Genomic DNA, 21189 nt, shown 5'->3' on the forward strand with positions numbered 1-21189 from the left:
GTCAGGTCCTGTCGATGTATCGGAACGAATTAATTTGATTTCCTTGAGGACCTCTTCATATTTAACGTGGCGCAAAGTGAATGATCTTTCCCCCATCAGGCATGGCTGCAAGCTATCAACAAAGTTCAGTAGGTCTTCTTTTGCGTCAACACCTGCATTTCCGGTGGTGCGTTGGGCAACTTCTGCAAAATGCTTGTTAAGCTCATTGACATCCAGACGTAAAGGCTGTGGACATGGGTTCAAAATACGGTGTATAATACGCCAGACCTCTTTCGGTTTCGTTGATGATAATGCCGTATTGATGAACGATCGTTTCGCCTCTTTGATCGTTGTTTTCAGACGATTACGGACGTCGCGAAAAGCTTGCCAGGCATCGGGTGTTTTTAACGAGTGTTTTTAAGCGACTTCTCATTGCCTCTTGAATCTCAAGTTAAAATTAATCAATACAGTACTCACATTTTACCAAACAAACCTAGAGTCGGATCACTTTGAAATAATATAGATTTCGGCAGTTTTTACTTAGATCTGAAATAACACGTTCCAACCAAGTTACTGGCAATTTTTAGGAAGATCGACTCCATATTTTCCGGAAATTTTACGAAAGTCATTCAAACGGTTTCGATCAAATTCGTGGCATTTCTGGCATTGCCGAAAAGTTCCGCAAGTCTCCGAAACTTTCGAGGCAGATCAGACAACCCGCTGATGGATGCTACTGGCAAGTCTCGGGTGTTCTGAGTACTACGAACGTAATGCATTGTAAGCATACACAGTCACAAGGCGTAAACATCAACAAAGCCGACGAATGCGTCACAGCATAGCAATGAAAAGCATTCATCGCAGCACTGTTTTCTAAATTATACCTACGCGGTATTTATCGACTGGATATTCCAACAACTCTGTTAAAACCTAGAGATGACAATGACTCAGTTGAATTTTACATCATGAGAACGAATAAATTTCTACATGGTGATCAGAGAAGCTATTTCAGATACAATCCCGTCTATGCCCATGTGATTACTTTTTGTAGCCACAAGTGTAGTGATAGTCCAATCTGACAATGCACCACCATTTCACTCCATAGAATTTAAAGAGATCGCTGCAGAAATAGGGTTTACACACCAGAAAGTTACGCCACGTCACCCGAAAGCCCAGGGACAAGTTGAAGGCTTCAACAAGACCGCGGGCATTGCACGCGTGGAAAAAGTCGATCTCCACGAGGTCACCTACGACATGCTCCAAGCATACAAGGAGACACCCCGCCCGGCAACAGGAGTGACACCATACGAGCTATTAATGAACCGAACAGTTCGTACCAAGCTCGACCACTACCCAACAGATACAGCAAGTAGGGACGAAGACGTCAGGAACAGTACATACAAGCACAAATTGAAGATTTGCTATGAAAACAGACACAGAGCCAAGAAACACAAAGTCAACATTGGATAGGCTGTACTCCTGAAACGCAAGAAGAAACGAAAGGGATACCCCATTCGAGCCACACATCTACATAGCCTCGAAGATCATCGGCTCCACCATCCATGCCAGACTTGTAGTAAGTGATGTGAAAGCCGTATGCAGAGATGCATCCAAATTCAAGCTCTTCAGGACAACATACTTCCCAGCAAGAGACAAGCAAAGGCAACCACCTACCACAAGACCGGCAGTACCACCCTCAGTCACACACCAGGTAGCACTGACCGCCGCTCAGACAAACCCTGTGGTGACACCAGTAGCAGCACAAGCAGCTATCTAAGATGGCGCCGCCCAACATGCACCAGAAGTAGCAACATCACCACTGCGCAGGTCACGACAGATAAGGTCTACACTTGACGGACACTTAAAGGATTACACCAAATATAAGCATTTTAATCAAGCATGAACATTGATCATTATGCCACGACCAGAAATTAGGAACATTGAACATTCGTTATGATTCTTATCAATGTCGGATTTAATTATCAGCTGATTGCAATTAGGTCAGAGTGCTGCGCTCAAATTTGTACTAGTGATTAAATAATACATTGAGACATGAACTCTTAGGAACTTATCTGAAGGAGGGGTGTAGTGATTACATCATCGTACACGTGATCCATTAATGTACTTAAATGTAACATGATCTAAGAATGATATTACAATGAGTTACTCGCAGCACTGAATGCGTGTCTTCCTTAATCTTAACCCAACCATAACGCTATTACAGCAAGAATATTTACCTTTCCAAAGTATTTATTCAGAGTTGACGTCTCCTTTGAGACTGTTAGAGTACAGTGTATGCGCATTTTTCTTTCAATTTTTAATATTTTATTTACGTGAAAAGTCATTTTCGAGAAAACGTCTGGTAAGATTGCGATAATGTTACAACACCTTATTATCCAATTTCCGCTCTATTGTCTGTCAAGTGGTCGCTTACGAGAGGTTAAAAACAAAAAAAAAGTTTTGTTTTTTTAGCCCTGAAAGTGGTCGCAGTCGCTTACAAAGAGGTGGTCGCTTAAAAGAGGTTTTAGATATAGTGATTTGACTTGGAAACTTTTGGTATTTTGAAAAACTGTCACCGAGGAAAGGATGTCGTAACCGAAGGTTCGACTGTATTTCAGTTAAGCGCGCCACGACGGGAATATTGCTACTCCTCCTTGAAGAAGATGCCCAGTACATTTCAGGCAGGCGCTTAATACTATGTCAGGTAACACAACAAGCGGCAACATTTTAAGGTTCTGTAAGAGTCAAATGTCTTACCCAAGAACACAACACAACACAAAGACCCTGACCAGATAACTTGCAATCGCCCGGCCAACACGCTTGCCTTTAGAACATCAAACCTCCACCAAACATTAAAAAAGCTAACGACGGCATTGATTTACTCACAAGTAGAATGCTTCGAATTTTATTGGTTCGAAGTTTAACTGAAGTTTTGAAATTTTTGGAAAGAGGGTGGTAAATTGAAAATCAAAATCACCTTTCAAAAAATATGTAAATAAATAAATGGAAAATTTACACTTCACAGAAATAAGATGATCATTTCGCGTTTCACGAAAACAAAAGAAGAGCCGAGTAGAATTGTATTGATACAAAATCCTTTTACAATTCCAAAACACTTTAACCTACATTGACTTATCTCACCCACCCACTCCTTGTTCAAACGCGAACAGTAAATGACTAATGAGACTGATACAACTTTCTGTAACGTTCTTCCGTTTCTTGTTGGATAATTTATTAATTTCTTTTTGATTTGCTAGTCAGGAGTCAACAACAGTGGACGATATCAAATCCATTAGCTGGGTACTCGCTTTATTTTATAGTGAAAGAAAAATGCAACGATATACTTCTTCGTGTACAGCTTCTTCGTGAAAGTGGTTTTGTTTTACGTTTTCTTGTGAATTTTTTGAAGGATTCGAGGAAAGGAAAACAGTCTCAGTCAACAGCAAGCGGACTTTTTCCGTTTGTCGTTGAAGGTAATACCCATATCTTCCACTGGCTTTCTTTTGGTAAAAAATAATAATGATGATGACGATGACGATGATGAAGATAATAATAAAAATAGTAACTTTATTAGCGCGTCAAGAAAAATAGCAGAAGAGTATCCCGCTGCTAATAGGGGACCCTTAAGAAATCTAAAATACTAGCTAAAATACAAATAGGTGAATTTAAAATAGATTAAATGAAGCTAAAATAAGAATTGCATACTACTTATAACACTGTCTAAAATCATGAATAAAAGAAATTAAAATCAAGAATTACACAGATGGCAGCCACTACAGCCTGCAAGGATGTTACTAAAATCAAGTCTGCGTATTCGGGTCTTGACTGCCGATCTTTTTTGACTTGATATCTTACTCTAGAGTCTTGGGTCTAAATATCTGGCTGAGTGTTTTTGGTACGGTTATCTCTGACACTGTGTTAAAACTAGGTAGATAAAAATCTCTCTGCCGGACAATAACGAAATTATTGCTGTTTTTGGTCCATTTTCTTGATCTTCTCCAGGTTTCTTACGGGCTTTTGGAAGCCTTTTTGTTTGAAATGTTCCATACAATATAAACTAAACTTACTAAAAGTCACCTGTGACGTGACATGTCACTCCATTCTACCTTTAACGCTAAATCCTGCATCCTGACAAAGAAATACGGTAGATCAAAGGATTCAGCGGTTTGGGGGACAAAAATGGCTCGCAGAGTCGGTCTTTTGAAAAATGATAAAAGAAAGCAAAATCATATATCACGAAGAATTAAGTTTTCAACTCTTGTTTCGCGGGAAATTTTCATTTACCGACTTGAAGCCAAACTAGCTTTAATATTTAACGGAGTATAGTTGTTAACAATTTCGAATACCGGAAGTCCATCATCTAAAGGACATCGAAAAATTCTCAGTGGTTACTTGGCTGAGGGGACTGTTTTCATTTTCTTGTGGCCCGACACAAAAACTTTAGAAACAAAGTAAGCGTAAAGTTGGAGGAAGGTGAGGGGGGAGGGCAGGGGAGAGACCGAGGGTTGATGAAAAACAGAAAAAACTTACTTTGGACTAAAGTACAATTGCATAACATAACAAAATTAATTGTAAAAGCTCAGTTGTAATTAACTGGTATTATTTTTACGATGACGGCCTCAGTTTCAATTTAGTGAATTTGAGTGAGACATACGCATTCTTCCAGTAGTGCCAATTGACGCTAGTTGTTTCTCCCAGGTATTTTCCGCTTAGATTGGAGTAGTGGCAATCGTTGTGCCACCAGGCACTAGTGTATTTTACGGCACAATTCCCACCGCTCCATCTGTCATTATCTCTGTCCTTTACACTAAACGCCTTGTTATTATGCCATGCTAACGAATCTCCCGCTGTCCCTGAATATGAAACCACATCAAGTCGATACTGCGCCTGCTCATCGTCAATGTTGAACTTGCTATATTTGGCATACGCTTTACCTCCGTTCCAGTCCTCTAGCTCCACTCGTAGCGAGCTGGGTCTAAAGGCCGTCAGCCTGTGGATCTTGTCGGTTCCTAACCAGAACTCAGCAGTCGGCTGACCAAAGCCTGCATTGTAGTCGTCCCATCCCCGATAGAACTCTACCGAGCCATCCTGTCTTCGTTGAAACACGGTCCAGCCTCCACCGTCAGTGCGCATGTCACAGTAGACACTGAAGTGTCCTGTACCGTCTGGGTTGATAGAGTACACTCCACTCTGAGTATAGCCTGATTTTAGCAGATCTGAACAATCTGACAAAATAGAATGTAGTAAGTCTCTGTTAAACTTTTCCAGTTATCTTGCAAATTATAAGTTATGTGGCGAGTTCCCTAATGATTAGTTGAACCAATCTTGTTTCAAAAAAATTGTGACAAACAAAATTGTTACGAAATTAAGGTCTCATAATAACCATAAGTTCTTGCTGTTAGCTTTCTATTGTGGATTAAAGTTCGTGAGGCTGGTTTGGAAATAAACAGAATCAAAAATGTGTCATTGGCACTAGAGAAATGTCATATCTACATTGATTTTTAGCCCTCAGAAACGGGAGAGGTAAATTTAGATTTATAATTTTAGATGATTGTTTTCTTAAGTGTCCTTATTCAACGGGAAACTGCCGTTTTGCTTGACACCTTCAAAAACGTAGTATTATATTACTAATTATTTAATAATCTAATTAACATACCCAAATTCGCAATTAGCCAATCAGAAGCCGTGTCTTCTATCCTAATATCCTGCCACATCAAGTCACTCATCTGGTATGGTCGGATTTTTGGCTGAATTTGGGTATGGTAAATACCTAACCGTACCTTTTTGGTACGCCTCGGCGGCATATCAGGCGAGTTTATTGGAGCCATGGTTCTTATTTCGGCGAGATGTAGTCCAGCCAAAACACCCGAAATACCCATAAATACCTATAAATAGGTAGGTATAAATGCCAGGCTCATTTGATCTCGCCTTGAGTATTCTGGCTCAACTGCGTCTCGCCTAAATATGGACTATGGTCGATCAAACTTATGAGGATACAAAGTACGTAACTTACAAGTCACGACGAATGCTTACTTTATCATCCAGCGTTTCTTTTCCGCGTACAGCTTTAAATTGTTACAGATCTTGCTTTTTAAGCTCAACAAAAGATCAATTTTGTCGATTAAAACGTACAGCTCTGACACAAAATTAGCAAGAAGACCTCAAGTGGTGTGTGTTTCTATTCTAGGAATTCTTTCTTCTGTTATAAAGCTTTAGAGGAAGTGACGAGAGCACTATCCTATCGGCCTATCGACTCGTATTTCTCACTACACTTCTCTCGTCTCCAAAATACGACATCGCTTGTGCATAGGGAAAAAGAAAACACATGTCCGACCGCAGGAATTTAAGCGCAGACTTATTCTCTCTTTGTGACAAAGGGTGTCACTCTATTCAAAACCTACCTCTCACTTTTCTAACTTCATTGTCTCGCTATCAAACATTCCTGCAGTTGTAGCCACACTCACGCAGCAGGAATTTGAGTGCAGCCTTGCTCTCTCTTTGTGACAAATGGGACACTCTAGTTATAACTTACCTCGCGGTTTTCTAACTTCAACATCACTTATTGTCTCGATATGGAACACTCCTGCACTTGTAGCCACACAAATGTAGTTTCCAGCATCTTCTTCTTTCAGATCTCTCAAGACAAACGCATCAGCTGTCTTGTGACTCCTCCTCACAAGCAGGACTGCTCCTTGTCTTTCCAAGCAATGACTGGTGGTGGATCACCGATGGCTCTACAGTCCAAGGTTAAAGTGTCGCCAGTAATAGCAAAAACCTTTCCAGGCGGTTTAACGGTGACCCGAGGAAGTGAAATCACAACTAGTAGAGTCTTTCTTTCAACGTTTCCTAAAAGGTTAACCGCTGAAAAGAAGTAGGCATCAGAATCAACTTTACGGACATGTGAGATTTGTAAAGCAGTTTTGTTATACTACGCCCTCCCCTGGGGTAACTGACCAGATGACTTCCTCCAGGTGACCACAGGAGCTGGGTATCCGGTCATGTGACAGGTAGGTAAAGTGACGTTGCTTCTTCCAATGACGTCATAAGGTCCCGGGTGTAGAGAAACACGAGGATATACTGGAATCACGTGACAAAAATGAAGCCTCAGTTTTCGACTTAAACATCAGCTGATTTTCCAAAAAACGAAATATAAACCACTCACAGCTGAAAGGGCTGGCACCCCTTTGACAGGAAATAATTCATTTTATAACATTTGCATTATCAGAAGCTTACCATTTACTGTCAATCCCGCCACTTTCCATGAATCCCCCAGGATGTTTGTTGCTAAACACTGATACAAGCCTGTGTCACTTCCGGTCACTTCAACTGCAACTTTCCTCCTGAAACCGCTGACTGAATGATTTCTGACTGATTGTTCAGTTTAGTCCAAACTACTGCGGGCTCAGGATTACCGCTTTCTGAGCACTGAAACGAGGCTGATCCACCTTCGTTCACTGTCAACGTTACAGGAGAAACAACAACAGAAGGAGATGATATCGATTCACCGGGCTCGCCTCTAGTTCCCGGCATGCCTGTGGGTCCCGTGTCTCCTTTCTCGTCTTTGGTTCCAGGCTCTCCCTTTAACCCTGCACGTCCCATGATGCCTTGCTTACCGCTCTTTCCTGGCGATGCATTGATCTCCCTTGTTTCCAATTCTTCCTTTTTGTCCTCTTCGTCTCCGGGCTCCTTTTGTCCCAGGTGGACCGGGAGGGCCTGGCGGACCTGATGAGCACGTGAAACTGTTAGATTGACACAGATGTGCTCTCCATTGTGATAAGAGATGCTTGCTGATTTTGATGGTGGTTTCCGCGGTTTCTTTCGCTTCTGTCGTGTTCTTAGTTGATACAGCTTGACGTCTGTTTCTATGGAGGTTTTGAATTTCTAGCAACAAATAAAAATAGTACTTCAGTGTATAAAATAAACCCTACAGTTGCCAAAGCGTGGGAGCAAACTATTCCAAACCATAAAGAACCATTCTCTATTCAACGATAGAAGTGAAACAAAAACCTCTTGAATGCGTTTTTTACAACCGCCACCTGCAAAGCCGGTAAAGAATCCTGTTTGTTTTAAACTACTGAGGCGACTGCGAAAACTGATGTTAGAGACTAATTAACTTTACATGCATGTAACGAACCCTGATGCAGAAAATCTGTCCCAACCGACACAACATTAAGTCGTATTTGATACGTTTAAAGGCAATTTTGTACGAATGATTGCTTTTCTTCTTAAATTGTCTCCACTTGATTTGAGGGAACTCGACCTGCTAACCTCCGGGGTTTGTTTGCATAGCAAAGGAAGCAGTGAGAAGTGCGAGAACACGCAATCAAGCTATATTTGTTCGGCACTCACTGAATAACATTTAGTTCAGTGACGGATCCAGACCTTGAGCTAAGGGAGGGTGGGGGCGGGGACGATTTTTTTCTTTGTTTTAACTCAAAAAATGAGGGGGGAGGGAGGGAAGGCGAACCGCCACTGTAGTTGCTCATAAATTTCCATCAGGACCAAGTTGTGATTGCAAAAACACAATGGTAACTCCTAGTTCGTACTTAATTAAGACCAACTTACCAGGAGCATTCTCGATTTTCATGTCTGCGTCGTTTGACTTCGGCTTGGCCTCTGCAACGTTTTCAAGAGCGTTTATTCTGTTCTTCTGCTCGTTCATCTCTAGTTCTACTTTTATAAACCCAACGCAGTAAAACACAATTTACAAAACAGAAATAATGCAAGAACGGCAGCCATTTCGGTCGGTGATTTCAACAATCTATAATTCTGCTTTAGCTCGTTACATGATACTAAGATCACGAGTATACACTGTAATGTGCCAAGATTTCTGCTGTTTACATACCATAAGCTCAAATTCGTTTACGATTTGAAATGTTATTGGTTTTAGTATGTGTTGAAAGACTCAAAATTTTCTAGATTAAAAGCTGTTGGCATTTTCGAAGTAAACCATCACATAGGAAGTACATTTGCAGACTAAAAGTTCACATTACCCGAGTCAGAGCAGCAAGTCAACAGGAATTTTGGATCGTTTTTTAATGGCGATTGTGAACCAGTATAAATTCCATGTAGAATGAGTTTCTTCGCGCAAAGCGTCAATTCTAAACTCACTCACCAGGAGAACAAAGTTCAAATCCGTCCTTGCGCATTCTAAGATTAGATGCTTTTGAAATTGGAACATGCTAAACATGTAAGAAGTCATTATTTTGATTTCGTTTCCAGGGTTGCGACTTTCCGAAACACCGTGTTAAAACAGTCCACTTTATCTTCTTACTCTTATTATTGATATTTGTTGGTCGGGAGTGATGAAACATGAGGGAACTGGGTGGCTCCCACACGCGCTGAGTTTTGGCACATTACTTATCACGCATGTTTCAGATACGCTTATTTTAACCAGAGTCACGCGTCACGCAGAGCGGTCAGCCTCGGAGGCGTACTCGAGCACGGGAAAAATAAAGACATACTCGACGGACTTAGACTACGAGTAGTCCCTCTTTCGCTTAGTCCGTTGAGCGAGACGCGAAGGAAAGCCGCAAGCAAAAAATGGCCGCCCAAGATCCTAGAGGAGAGAAGCTTCTTGCCTCCAGGATCTCGCGAGGCCATTTTTTCTCGCGGTTTTCTTTCACGCTCGACGGACTAAGCGAAAGAGGGACTACTCGTAGTCTTCGACGGACTATTAAAAGAGGGGTTGCTTCAAGTCTAGCGCAGCACAGATTTCAGAAAACCGATCGCTTCAACAAGAGACAAAATACACAATCTCTCCACGATTTTTTCAATTTGAAGTGTTTCTCTTCCTAACAGCAAAGGGGTCAGTTTTTCCTCAAAAAAATATAAGATGGTTTTGTGTTTTGAATTGATCTGCGCGTTGTCCAGGTAACACGTATACGTAATTGAATTTGGGTGTGTCCAGACAGGTATGTGACCAGGTAACACATGTTTTGGGCCTGGCGGGGTAACACGTGCTTAGGTGTGGACTAAACAGCAACAAACAAAAGCAAGTTGACTCTCATTCTGTGTTTTAACAAGTTTATAGCACTATTATACACTACACATTCGTTCCCCCTGTACGATTGTCGAATTAAACTCCATGTTGTCACTAAAACCATGCACTGACGCGACGAATCATTTCGGAAACGTCCCTGGACGTTGGCTGAGTTAGGCGAAGAACACGTGGTCTTGGCGTGTCGGGAGAGAACTGTAAAACCATCAACCCAGAGGTCGAAGCAAGGTTTCTCTCAAATTGTTCCGTATTCTGTTAACAGACCAAATTAGGTTGAGAGCTACATTAGCAAAATCCTCTTCTCCCAACTATTCAGCCTCAAAACAATATCGGAATAAGAAAATGACCATCCGTAGGTAATTGTACGTTACCAGTCCTGTGTAAGGTTTTTTTTACATTGAATGCTCAGTGTTGTTAACCATTAAAATCTTGTTTTTATATCGCTGTTTTAATTTTGACTTGCTGATTTCATTCTTGAAGAGCATTTATATTTTAGTGACTGTGTCATGTGCTTTCCTCCTTCAAGAAAAGAATCCTCGAACATGCTACATGCATGAATTTGTTTCCCTACTTTAGGGGCGTTACAAGTAAAAATTGTCACAGGAGAATCGCAAGAACAAGGGAAACCCAAACAAAAACCAGTAACCTTGCTTAATCTTCGACACAGGTCCGGATTGCGACTTCTCATTGCCTCTTGAATCTCAAGCTGAAATTAATCAAGTATAAACATACAGCACTCACACACCAAACAAACCGAGATTCATACTCGTGGATCAATTTGACATGACATAAATTTCTGTAGTTTCTGCATACATCTGAAGTTTCACTCTCAAACTAAGTGACTGGATATTCTTAGGAATATGGACAGCATATTTCCCGAAAATTTCACGGAAGTCATCCAATCGGTTGCAATCAACTTCGTGGCATTTCCGAAAATTGCCGAAAAGTTCCGCAAATCTCCGAAACTTCCGAGGCAGATCAGACAACCTGCTAAAGGATGCTACTGGGAAGTCTCGGGTGCTTGAGGACTACGACCGCAATGCATTATAAGCAAGCAAATTCACAAGGCAAAAACATCAACAAAGCCGACGAATGCGTCACACCATACCACTGAAAAGCATTTATAGCAAAAATTATCTTACGGCTGTTTTCTAAATTATACTTACCCGACATTTATCGACTGGATATTCTGCCCAGGGGGGGGGGCGGCGGTACCCCCTTATACGGGCTATATAGGTATATGCGGTCCTAAGGGGTAGGGGTTTTCAACCGTTCAAGTCATAAATAAGGTATCGAATTTTTGGCCAGGTCATAAATAGGGTAGCAAAAACCGCAGAGTTTGGTCAGAAATAGGGTTACAGTAAGGTTTTTGGGAAGTGGGCCGCACACCCCCATCCAACTTTTCTGGAAGTAACCTCCCCCCCCCCCCGTGATATTCTAACAAATCTGTTAAAACCATGAGATGACAACGACTCGGTTGAATTTTTCACGTGATGTCATCGGCGCCATATTGGATGACATTAACAAAAGATTTCTAACTAACTTCTTTTATTTGTGTCATCCAACATTGCCGCCAGGTCTTTGCCATTTGGATTTTTCGGGATTAGTTGCAAAACATCATTAAAGATCAAGAGGGTTGTAATGAAGCTACATGACTCATCCGTGCCGGCGCTCAACTGAAATATTTGAATTATGAAGGGACGAGGCGTGTTGCTACTCCTTTCTGAAATTAAAATTACTAGAGAACTAACACTTAATACATCCACGTTTTCTCTTGACGCATACTTTATATTAAATTATAACCATTTACAATAAGGAGGGGAGAGGCTTCCATAGTGAAAGAAATTTTGCCTTTTGGCCTTTAGAATATAAAATCGATCTTTGCACAAATAACTTGTCTTTTACAAATTCAATTAAATTATTGGCTAATAGCAGTCATCTTTAACAAAAAAAACCCCCGTGAAAAAATGTGAAATCAAACACGCTGCACATTGCGATCACTCTTTTGTGACAATGGAATTGCAAATTAACGTGAAATACCCAAGAGGACCAGGATTCTGGAAATTCAATTCCTGCCTCCTAGAAGGATGATGAATATACAGAAATATTAATGTTTAAAATTCCGCATTTTGTCAACAAGTATCAGGATCTCGAAGATAACGGACTCCTATGGGGGTTGATTAAAATGGAAATAAGGGCGTCCCACGAATTAGTTATTCAAAACAAAAAGCTAAAATCTAAAGAATATCTAATACAAGAAGCCTCAAGACTGTAAACTGATCTGATTGAAAACTGCTATCACCAGAAGCTGTCAAGAAATACACCAAAGTTATGAACGAATTGGAAAAGATTTCCTACGATCAGACAAGGGGCGCACGTGCGCGTTCCAAAGTCCGTTGGCATGAGTTTGGCGAAAGAAGTCCGCCATATTTCCTTAACCTTGAGAGACGAAATTACGAAACAAATGCATTACCAGCCTTTTAAAAGAAAACAGAAGCAGTATCAAGGACCGAAAGGAAAATTTAATGAACAAAAACAGATACTATCAATTTTTATACTCGTCACAAAATCCTCAAGTAAACGATCCTAAATTCGATGTGTTCTTCGACCATGACAAGATTTAGAAGTTGAACGATGAACAAAGAAAGAACTGCGAAGGGATTGCTGACGGAGAATGAGTGCTTGAATGCCTTAAAATTTTTTCGAAAAATAAATCTCCTGGCAGTGACGGTTTTACTGCCGAATTTTACAGCTTGTTTTGGAACTAATTAGGTGAGACAATGGTAAACAGTTTCAATTATGGATTCTTTAAAGGATAGCTATCAATTTCACAAAGACAAAGCATCATACGTCTTATTCCAAAAAAGAACAAGCTTTTATTATTGTCTCTTAAAAATTGGAGACCTATTTCACTTCTAAATGCGTTCTCGATCCCCTATAACGTTGCAGGTGAAACTAATGTCTGGTCTTTTCAGTATAAGTTATTAAATAACATCCTGTTCACCGATTCCAAATTATTCAAAATTGAGTTAATTGAGTCAGAGCTGTGTTCATAGTAAATGGTTTGAACCCAGGAGTATCAGTAGTTCGTATAGTGTGATCGTCCGGGTGAGTGTAGTTCTGAAAAGAACTGTTGTTGGTGACTGACGTTTCGACAAGCTGAGCGGAAGTCATCTTCAGAGTCAAGTGAATAGTGTTTGTCAGTCGATGATGTTATAAGTCTGGTCCGTTGAACGTGATTGGTCAGTATAGCCAAGATGGTATTGGCTGAAAGACTCGTGTAAAGTTTGTCATCAGTCATTGGTGTCACGTTCCACAACCGATGGAACTGGATTATTGCAATGAACGGATACGACACACGAATCAAATCCAGAAGTCCGCCATGCTCCTTTAATAATCAACTTCCCAACTTACATTGCGCGCTTAAGTATATTACGTATGATGCACCGAAATGTACCTTACAAACACTACATCCCTTCCTTTTTCAGTATAACCACTATGATCTTAGGGAAATGTCAACACAATTGAAAGTTAACTAAAAACCTAGTACGACTTAAACTCACAAAACGGCTGGCCATAAAAATTATTAATTCTCCTCTTTTGAACCGTAATAGTCAATAATGACATCAAGTCATAACAAAGTTTCTAACAATAGCATTCAAGTCAAAACAGAGTCCTTAACAATGACGCTCAGGTCATAACAAAGTCTTTAAATCTTTCCGGCAGTTTCCTGGCCCTTGTTGGTCTCGTCATAACCGGGCTGCTCAGTTTTTCTTGTTCTGCTTCCGGTTCTACAGGATCAGCAACATCAAGCGATGGAGTTGTTTCCTCCGGATTCTGTGATGCTTCCTCGTACTTCTTTACATGGGTTGTGTTTCGCATAAGTTGAACGCCTTCTGGTGATTCAACGACAACACTGTTCCCAGTTTTGGTTACAACACCATAAGGCTCAGAAGCAAATGGTGTTGACAACTTGTTTTTGCGCTCTTGTTTTAATAAGACTTTGTCACCTGGAGCTAGGTCTGACTCCTGGGCACTCCTCTTCTTGTCTGCATAGTGTTTAGCTTTGGCTTTCATTTCGCCATCTCGGTTTCGCATCTCACTCTCTATGCTCTCCTCTCTCAATTCAGGTAGTTTAGTACGCATCTTTCTGCCAAACAAGAGTTCTGCTGGACTCACACCTGTGGTAGTATGAGGGGTTGACCTATATGCTACCAAATACTTGCGAACTTCCTTCTTCCATTCTTTTCCCTCAGCTTGAGCTATTTTCATTCTCTTGAGGAGGGACTTGTTTTGTCTTTCCACTTCGCCGTTCGCTTATGGCCACAATGGTGTGGTCTTCTTGTGTTCTATGCCGTTATCCTCCAAATACCGCTCAAAGACTTCTGATCTGAACTGTAGACCGTTGTCGCTTCGAAGTGATTGAGGTAGTCCATGTGTGGTGAAGATTTTCTCCAAACACTCTATGACTTTCTCTGATGTTGTCGAACGCATGACTTCCACTTCATAGTACCTGCTGATGTAATCAACGATGACTAAGACAGATTCTCCTGATGGTAATGGGCCTAACAGGTCTATGGCCAAATCTTGCCATGGGCTACTTGGTAATGGGGTTGACTTGATTGGCTCTGGGTTTGCTGGACTGCTTACAAGCTGACAGTCATGACAGGTTCTGCAAAACTTCTCGGCTTCCTTGTCAATCCCAGGCCACCATACCTTTGATCGCAATCTCTGCTTCATACTGACAATTCCTGGATGTCCTTCATGGGCAAGGCTCAGTACTCGAGGTCTCAACTTGCTCGGAATGACAATCCTGGTACCTCGAAGAATTAACTTGCCAATAACACACAGTTCGCCGCATACTGGTATGTGCTGCTTGTGCTGATCACCTTTCCAGTTTCCGTCTTTAACGTGCTGACGCAATTCCATGAACTCTCTGTCCTGTGATGAGGCTTCTTCAATTTCACGTGTTGTCATTGCTTGAGGAGTGGCAGTTACTGCGACAAACCGGACAAATTCATCTGACACCTTGTGCGCTGATGAAGATTCTGCTTGCTCGTTCGCATGCAGTAGGCGTGACAACGGATCGGCAATATTCTGCTCTCCAGGTAGGTATTTGACTTGGAACTTGTATGGCTGTAATCGCAAGATCCATCTTTCGATTCGTGCACACGGCCTCGATCTGCTTGAGTAGATTGTTTCCAACGGTTTGTGATCAGTGTACAGTTCAAATTCTATGCCGTTAAGGTACACATGGAATCGTTCACATGCCCATACAACAGCCAAGGCTTCTTTTTCCGTTTGCGAATAACGCTTTTCCACATCGCTTAGACTCTTGCTTGCGTAACTAATGACCCTTTTCCTGCCTTGCTGCTCCTGGATGAGGATCGCACCGAGGCCTACCGGGCTTGCGTCTGCTATGATTAGTGTCTTGGCATTTTTATCAAAGTGACCAAGAGTTTCTGCACTTGATAGCCTCCTCTTAAGCTTACTGAATGCGTTCTTCTGCTCTTCTCCAAACTCGAAACGGACACCCTTTTTGGTTAATCTGCGCAATGGCTCTGCGACCGTAGCAAAGTCCGAGATGAAACGGGCATTGTAGTTTGCCAGTCCCAGAAAGCTTCTGACTTCTGATGCACTCTGCGGTTCTCTTGCATCAACGATCGCCTTTACCTTGTCTTCGGCAGGGCCAATACCATTGTCGCTTAACACCAGTCCCATGAACACCATCTGGGTCATGTGGAACCTGCACTTCTCTGCATTCAGCGTGAGATTCTTCTCTTTCAGCCTCTCCAAAACTCGCTGCAATCTTCTGTCATGTTCTTCAGTGTTCTTCCCATGAATAATGATATCATCTGAGATGTTGGCAACACCTTCACAGCCTTGTAATGATTGCCGAATAACATGCTGGTACACTTCTGGAGCTGAAATTATCCCAAACATAAGGCGCTTGTACTGGTATAGACCACAATGTGTAGTGAACGTTGTGATACTTCTGGAATCTGGATGGAGTTCTAATTGGTGATAACCCCATTTTAAATCCAGTTTACTGAACACTGTGCTTTGGTTGAGGTTTTGGAGCACTTCGTCCACCGTGGGTATGGGATAACGTTCTCTGATAATGGCTTCATTAGCCCTTCGCATGTCTACACAAAGGCGTATTTCGTCATTCTGTTTTGGGACTACTACAACTAGACTAACCCACGGGGTCGGACCCTCTACCGGTTCAATTATGTCCATGGCTACCAGTTCTTCAATCTTTTCTTTAACCTTGTCTCGAAGACTAAATGGGGTGCGCCTGACTGGTTGCGCCACAGGAGGTACGTCCAGATTCACATGCAACTTAACTTGGTAATTCTTTAACTTTCCCACACCTTCAAAGATTTCTTTGTAATCGGACATAATCGTCTCATTAGATGTCACAGTGTAGATACGGGTTCCTAATTTCAACACGCCTAGCTGTATGGCAGTTTCTCTTCCAAGCGGTGCCGCCCTTTCACCATTAATAACAACAAATTTGGTTTCGGTTTCTTTCCCTTCTACTCTTGCCAGTGCTGAGAATGTTCCTAGAACGTTCAGCGGCTGTTCACTGCCATACGCATAAAGCTTCTTATCACTCTTTCTCGACACACACTTAATCTTGTCTTGCTTTAACTTTGACCACAGATTTTTGTCAATCACATTGGTGGTCGCACCCGAATCAATCAGCATTGCAACTACAACTCCGCCCACAGTCACGTCTATTTTCTCAGGAGATGTAGCGGAATTCACAGTAAATGCATACTCATCTTCATCTCTTTCACTTCCCACATACCTTACTGACTTCTTTTTCTTTCCTTTTGTCTTCTCTTCTCGTCTAGGTTTGGGAGGTTCTACACTGCGAGCCAAAATGGTCAGCTCCTCCACACTTATGGCAAGTTTTTCCTTTCGCAGGGCATTCAGAGTCTCGTCCAAAATGTCCTACTTTTCCACATCTGTAGCATGCTCGCTTTACAGACTCCTTCTCTATCTTCCTGCTTGTCGCGGACCAAATTCACATCCTTTCCGCCTTCCATATTCTCCAGCTGTGATTGAACTCGCTCGTGATTTGCTGCCGTCGAAAGTAACAGCTCTAAGGTTAATTTCTCACCTTTTTCCAGTAGTTTCTTCCTTAATTCATGTGATTTACATCTCTGCACGACTTGATCACGAATCTGGTTTTCGGCTTGTTCGCCGTAGTCACAGTCCTTAACCACTTGCCTCAATCGCGTCACGAACTGAGTCACAGTTTCGCCTTCCTGTTGTTCCATGCTGCGGAACAGGTGATTTTGGTAAGTCGAATTTACCTTTGGAATGAAATAATCGTTCAAAGCCTTCACCGCTTTTTCGTAATCTTTCGCCTCGCCTGTGTCAGCCAACGTTTCGAAAATTTCTTGAACAGCTTCACCAGCAGAATGAAGGAGTAAAGCTCTCCTCTGGATTTTATTATCCGCTTTATCCGCTTCGATGAGCAGGCCTTTGCTGTCGGCATACATCGAGAAACTTTTCAACCAACGCTGCCATCGCCTTCCCACGCCTGAAGGTTCACCATGTGGGTCGAAGGGTTTTACACTCGTCAAATCGTCTATCTTTATTGACACCATGGTCTGGGCAGTTGCAACTTCAATCCTCGTCGCCAGATGTCACGTTCCACAACCGATGGAACTGGATTATTGCAATGAACGGATACGACACACGAATCAAATCCAGAAGTCCGCCATGCTCCTTTAATAATCAACTCCCCAACTTACATTGCGCACTTAAGTATATTATGTATGATGCACCGAAATGTACCTTACAAACACTACAATTGGTGGGTTTCGATCCGTCTATTGTTAGTCAAATAGGTCGGTTTTTGGTCCGTGTATTGTTAAGTCGGTTTGTTAGAAGTCCGTTTGTCGGTTTCGTTTCCGTCATGGATAAGTCGTTTGTAAAGCGCCGGTAGTTGTTGACATCTGTTAAGAGGCGTTTGTTCTAGGTTAGTGTACCAGCTTTCCAGAGTCAGTCGTTGAAAATAGTTTGTACTGTAGGTTAAGCACTGAGCAGAGTCCCAGTCAGTGTGAGTGAGTGAGTGAGAACTTTATTAAAGTGTCAAAAAACCTTAACACGAAAAAACCTTAACAATGTTGTGGTTTGTCAGTTGATGATGTACAGCAATGTGATTGTTGGCATCGGCATTTCTCGTGGCTCGTTTATGTTCAGTCAGTCTCGTGTTAAGGTTTCTGCCAGTCTCACCAATGTAGGAAGCCTGGCAGTCGGAGCGTTTGATCTTGTAAACTGCTCCCTGTCTGTTGTTAGGTTCGTCTCTGTCTCTCACGTTGGTCAGTAAGTGTCGTAATGAAGTTGTAGGTTTGTGGGCTACACGGATGTTGTAGGGCTGCAGGATCCGTGAGATGGTCTCAGAAGTGCCCTTAATGTAAGGTATGGTCACTGTAGTAACAGGTGTAGGGTTCCTGTTCGTAGCGTCAGCTTCAGTAGGTCGGTAAATGTTTCGTCTAATAAAGTCAGCGTTGTAGTTGTTTTTGTGAAAAACACGTTCAAGGTATCTGTTTTCGTCAAATAAGCTGTCCGGTGTGTCACAAACTAGTTGCGCTCGTCTCGTCAAAGTCTTTATAGTCGTAGCTTTGTGTGAAGTCGGGTTGTAGGATGATTCGTCAAGTATATTGTATTGGCATTATCGGACAATCTAGTCCATAATTTTAGCGTGTGTTAGTAATTGTACATTTTATTCAACATTTTCTGAGATGCCTTTGGAGTCCGATTCGTGATCGGCAGATGCGGTGACAAGAACCACAGACATAAGTGGAATCGGTGGGTGCAGCAAGGGCCGTGGCCTTCTGACGTTCTCTCCTGGTATCCACTGTGATGTGCAGAAGCTTTTCTCCCTCTCCTAGGGCTTCAGTGCAATTTGTCCCACGAATCGATTGGAAGACCAATGGCCTGCATGTCCCTCTTCGCCACGTCCTTGAAACGGGGCTTCGGTCGTCCTACCAGCCTTTTTCCTTGCACTAGTTCACCGTACAAGAGTTGCTTGGGAATGCGGTCCTCATCCATTCGATGTACAATGGCCAATCCACCGCAGACGTCTCTGGCGAAGAAGGGTGTATACGGAGGGGATGCCTGCTCTCTCTAAGACAGCACTGTTCGTAATGCGGTCCTGCCAGGAGATGGAGAGGATGCGCCGCAAGCAGCGCAGGTGGAACACATTCAGTGTCGGTATGCGTCGGTTTTCTGTACACTGTCGTTCGTAGTTCGTTGTTGTCGCGGCTTACCAAACAGTCTAGAAAAGGAAGTTTTCCATTTTCTTCGATCTCTTTAGTAAACTGGATGTCGGCGTTCTGTTCGTTTAGATGGTCGTGAAAATCGTCAATTTCGTCTTTGTGAACGGCGGTAAAGGTGTCGTCAACGTAGCGTAACCAAAGCGGTATCGTTTGTCGGCAAGTTGCAAGGGCGCGTTCCTCCACGTGTTGCATCACAATTTCTGCGACAACGACAGAAACAGGCCACCCCATGGCTGTTCCATGCAACTGTTTGTAGTGTTTACAGTTGTACTGAAAGTAAGTCGATGTAAGGCAAAGGTTCAGTAAGTCCATGATGTCTTCTGTCGGTAACGGTAGTTTAACAGTAGATCGTTGTATAGCGGTCTCGGTACACTGTAGGTTAAGCACTCTGCTCAGTGCTTAACCTACAGTACAAACTATTTTCAACGACTGACTCTGGAAAGCCGGTACACTGACCTAGAACAAACGCCTCTTAACAGATGTCAACAACTACCGGCGCCTTACAAACGACTTAGTAGTATATAGGGAGTCACACAAATACCGTTTCGCAGAGGGAAGAGTATTTCCCCGTTTTTCAACCCCCAGCTTTAATACCGAAGCTCGCAAGCTCGCTTCGGTTAAACCAGGGGGCTGTAAAACGGGGAAATGCTGAGTCCCTCTTTGAAACAGTATTTGTGTGACTCCCCATATACTACTTACAACAAAGGGGAGGGGCACAATTGGAAAAAACGAGCCCGCTGTTATACCGCCCGAGCCGCGATGCCTCGAGCAACAAACAAGTGTGCGTGGCTGATGCGGGGCCGGAAAGAAAGCTGCGAACTCTCCGAGGCCATTCAAAACCTCCCTACAGAGCTTCGCGAGAAAATTTACAAAGATTATGTCACCATAAAGCTTTGCCAGCGAGCGGATTTGGGTTGGGAAAAGGTCCACGAGCATATTTCAAAACTGCCTTTCTGCCAATACAGGCAGCAGATTGTACCAATGATAATATGCTTCGATTATATGGTCTGCCCTTTCGAGGGACATTGTTTCCCCTGTTTCGAAATTGATGGAACTCTTCATAAAGTATCGTTAAGTCCACCGATGGAGTTAATACCTCTCACAGAAGCCAGCCCTGAGTACAAGAATTTTTTAAAAGTATGCTCCTAGGATGGTTATAATTGGCACGAGTGGTTCCTTTTTGGCAGGGAGCGTTATCGAAAAAAGGCGGCGACTAACCTTCGTTGGAAGCAAAAGTTTTGTTTTGAAATCTGCGAGTTGCGTGACATTTTTCTCAGAAGACTGGAACCAAATATTCCCCAGGCCCTTGGACGAGCGGTACTGAAAAACATGGAGGACAACTCAAGATTTTTTTGTTTGGGCCGAAAAAACGAACCAGAAGAGAATTTACAAAAAAAAAATACGCTCAGTCAACGCGCTGTAAGTTATTTTTTCACCACAGAAGCTGCCGAAGTGAAGCGAGCAGGAGGAAACGAGAAAATAGCAAGATTTGATCACAGCGTTCGATCGCGTAACATGTGATATTCCTTGAACAAGGGACTCAATCGAGCCCGTTTAAGTTTCCTCTGCTTCTCGCATGGCTTCAACGACTTGATATGTTATCTGTCTGACCTCTTTCTGCCAAACGGGTGTAGAAAGTTCCGTGAAAATAAAGCAAATAGCGTGGAAAAGCACAAGCATTTTGGCCTTCAGAAGTGCTGTTGGGATATAATTAATTCAGCCAACCTCTAAATATAGCTCAAGCATGACATCATCTCGCCTCCCAAAAGCGCATGCGTATGTGTGACAACCTGCGAAATTTAGGCAAAGGACAGAGAAGCAACACCACAAGTGATAGGAGAGGCGACTGGATCAATGTATATAGCTTGAAGAATTATACTATTTATCAGCGAGCAAATGAAGGTGCTTTTGGAT

The 21189-nt window shown here is 42.4% G+C and overlaps 1 protein-coding gene and 2 pseudogenes across 3 annotated transcripts; 1 reads left to right on the plus strand and 2 right to left on the minus strand.

Moving 5' to 3' along the window:
- The first annotated feature begins 702 nt into the window (after window positions 1-702).
- LOC149116938 (uncharacterized) lies at window positions 703-1446 on the plus strand. The gene is made up of 2 exons (XM_089280564.1): window positions 703-715; window positions 1028-1446. Exons 1-2 carry the CDS (start codon window positions 703-705, stop codon window positions 1444-1446), a joined length of 432 nt encoding a protein of 143 aa, XP_089136690.1.
- A 3013-nt stretch (window positions 1447-4459) lies between these two features.
- Window positions 4460-7179, minus strand: LOC149116939 (fibrinogen-like protein A pseudogene; annotated as a pseudogene). The gene is made up of 3 exons (XR_016204401.1): window positions 7139-7179; window positions 6509-7091; window positions 4460-5201 (listed from the first exon to the last, which is right to left on the minus strand). The product of XR_016204401.1 is annotated as a fibrinogen-like protein A pseudogene (transcript).
- Window positions 7154-8657, minus strand: LOC110059627 (uncharacterized; annotated as a pseudogene). Its single transcript, XR_016205513.1, has 2 exons — window positions 8542-8657; window positions 7154-7857 (listed from the first exon to the last, which is right to left on the minus strand). The product of XR_016205513.1 is annotated as an uncharacterized LOC110059627 (transcript).
- Between the last annotated feature and the right edge of the window lie 12532 nt (window positions 8658-21189).

The sequence above is a fragment of the Orbicella faveolata genome, unplaced genomic scaffold (assembly GCF_042242905.1).
Source record: "Orbicella faveolata isolate gen_17 unplaced genomic scaffold, um_ofav_v1 contig_12, whole genome shotgun sequence".
Taxonomy (NCBI): Eukaryota; Metazoa; Cnidaria; class Anthozoa; order Scleractinia; family Merulinidae; genus Orbicella; species Orbicella faveolata.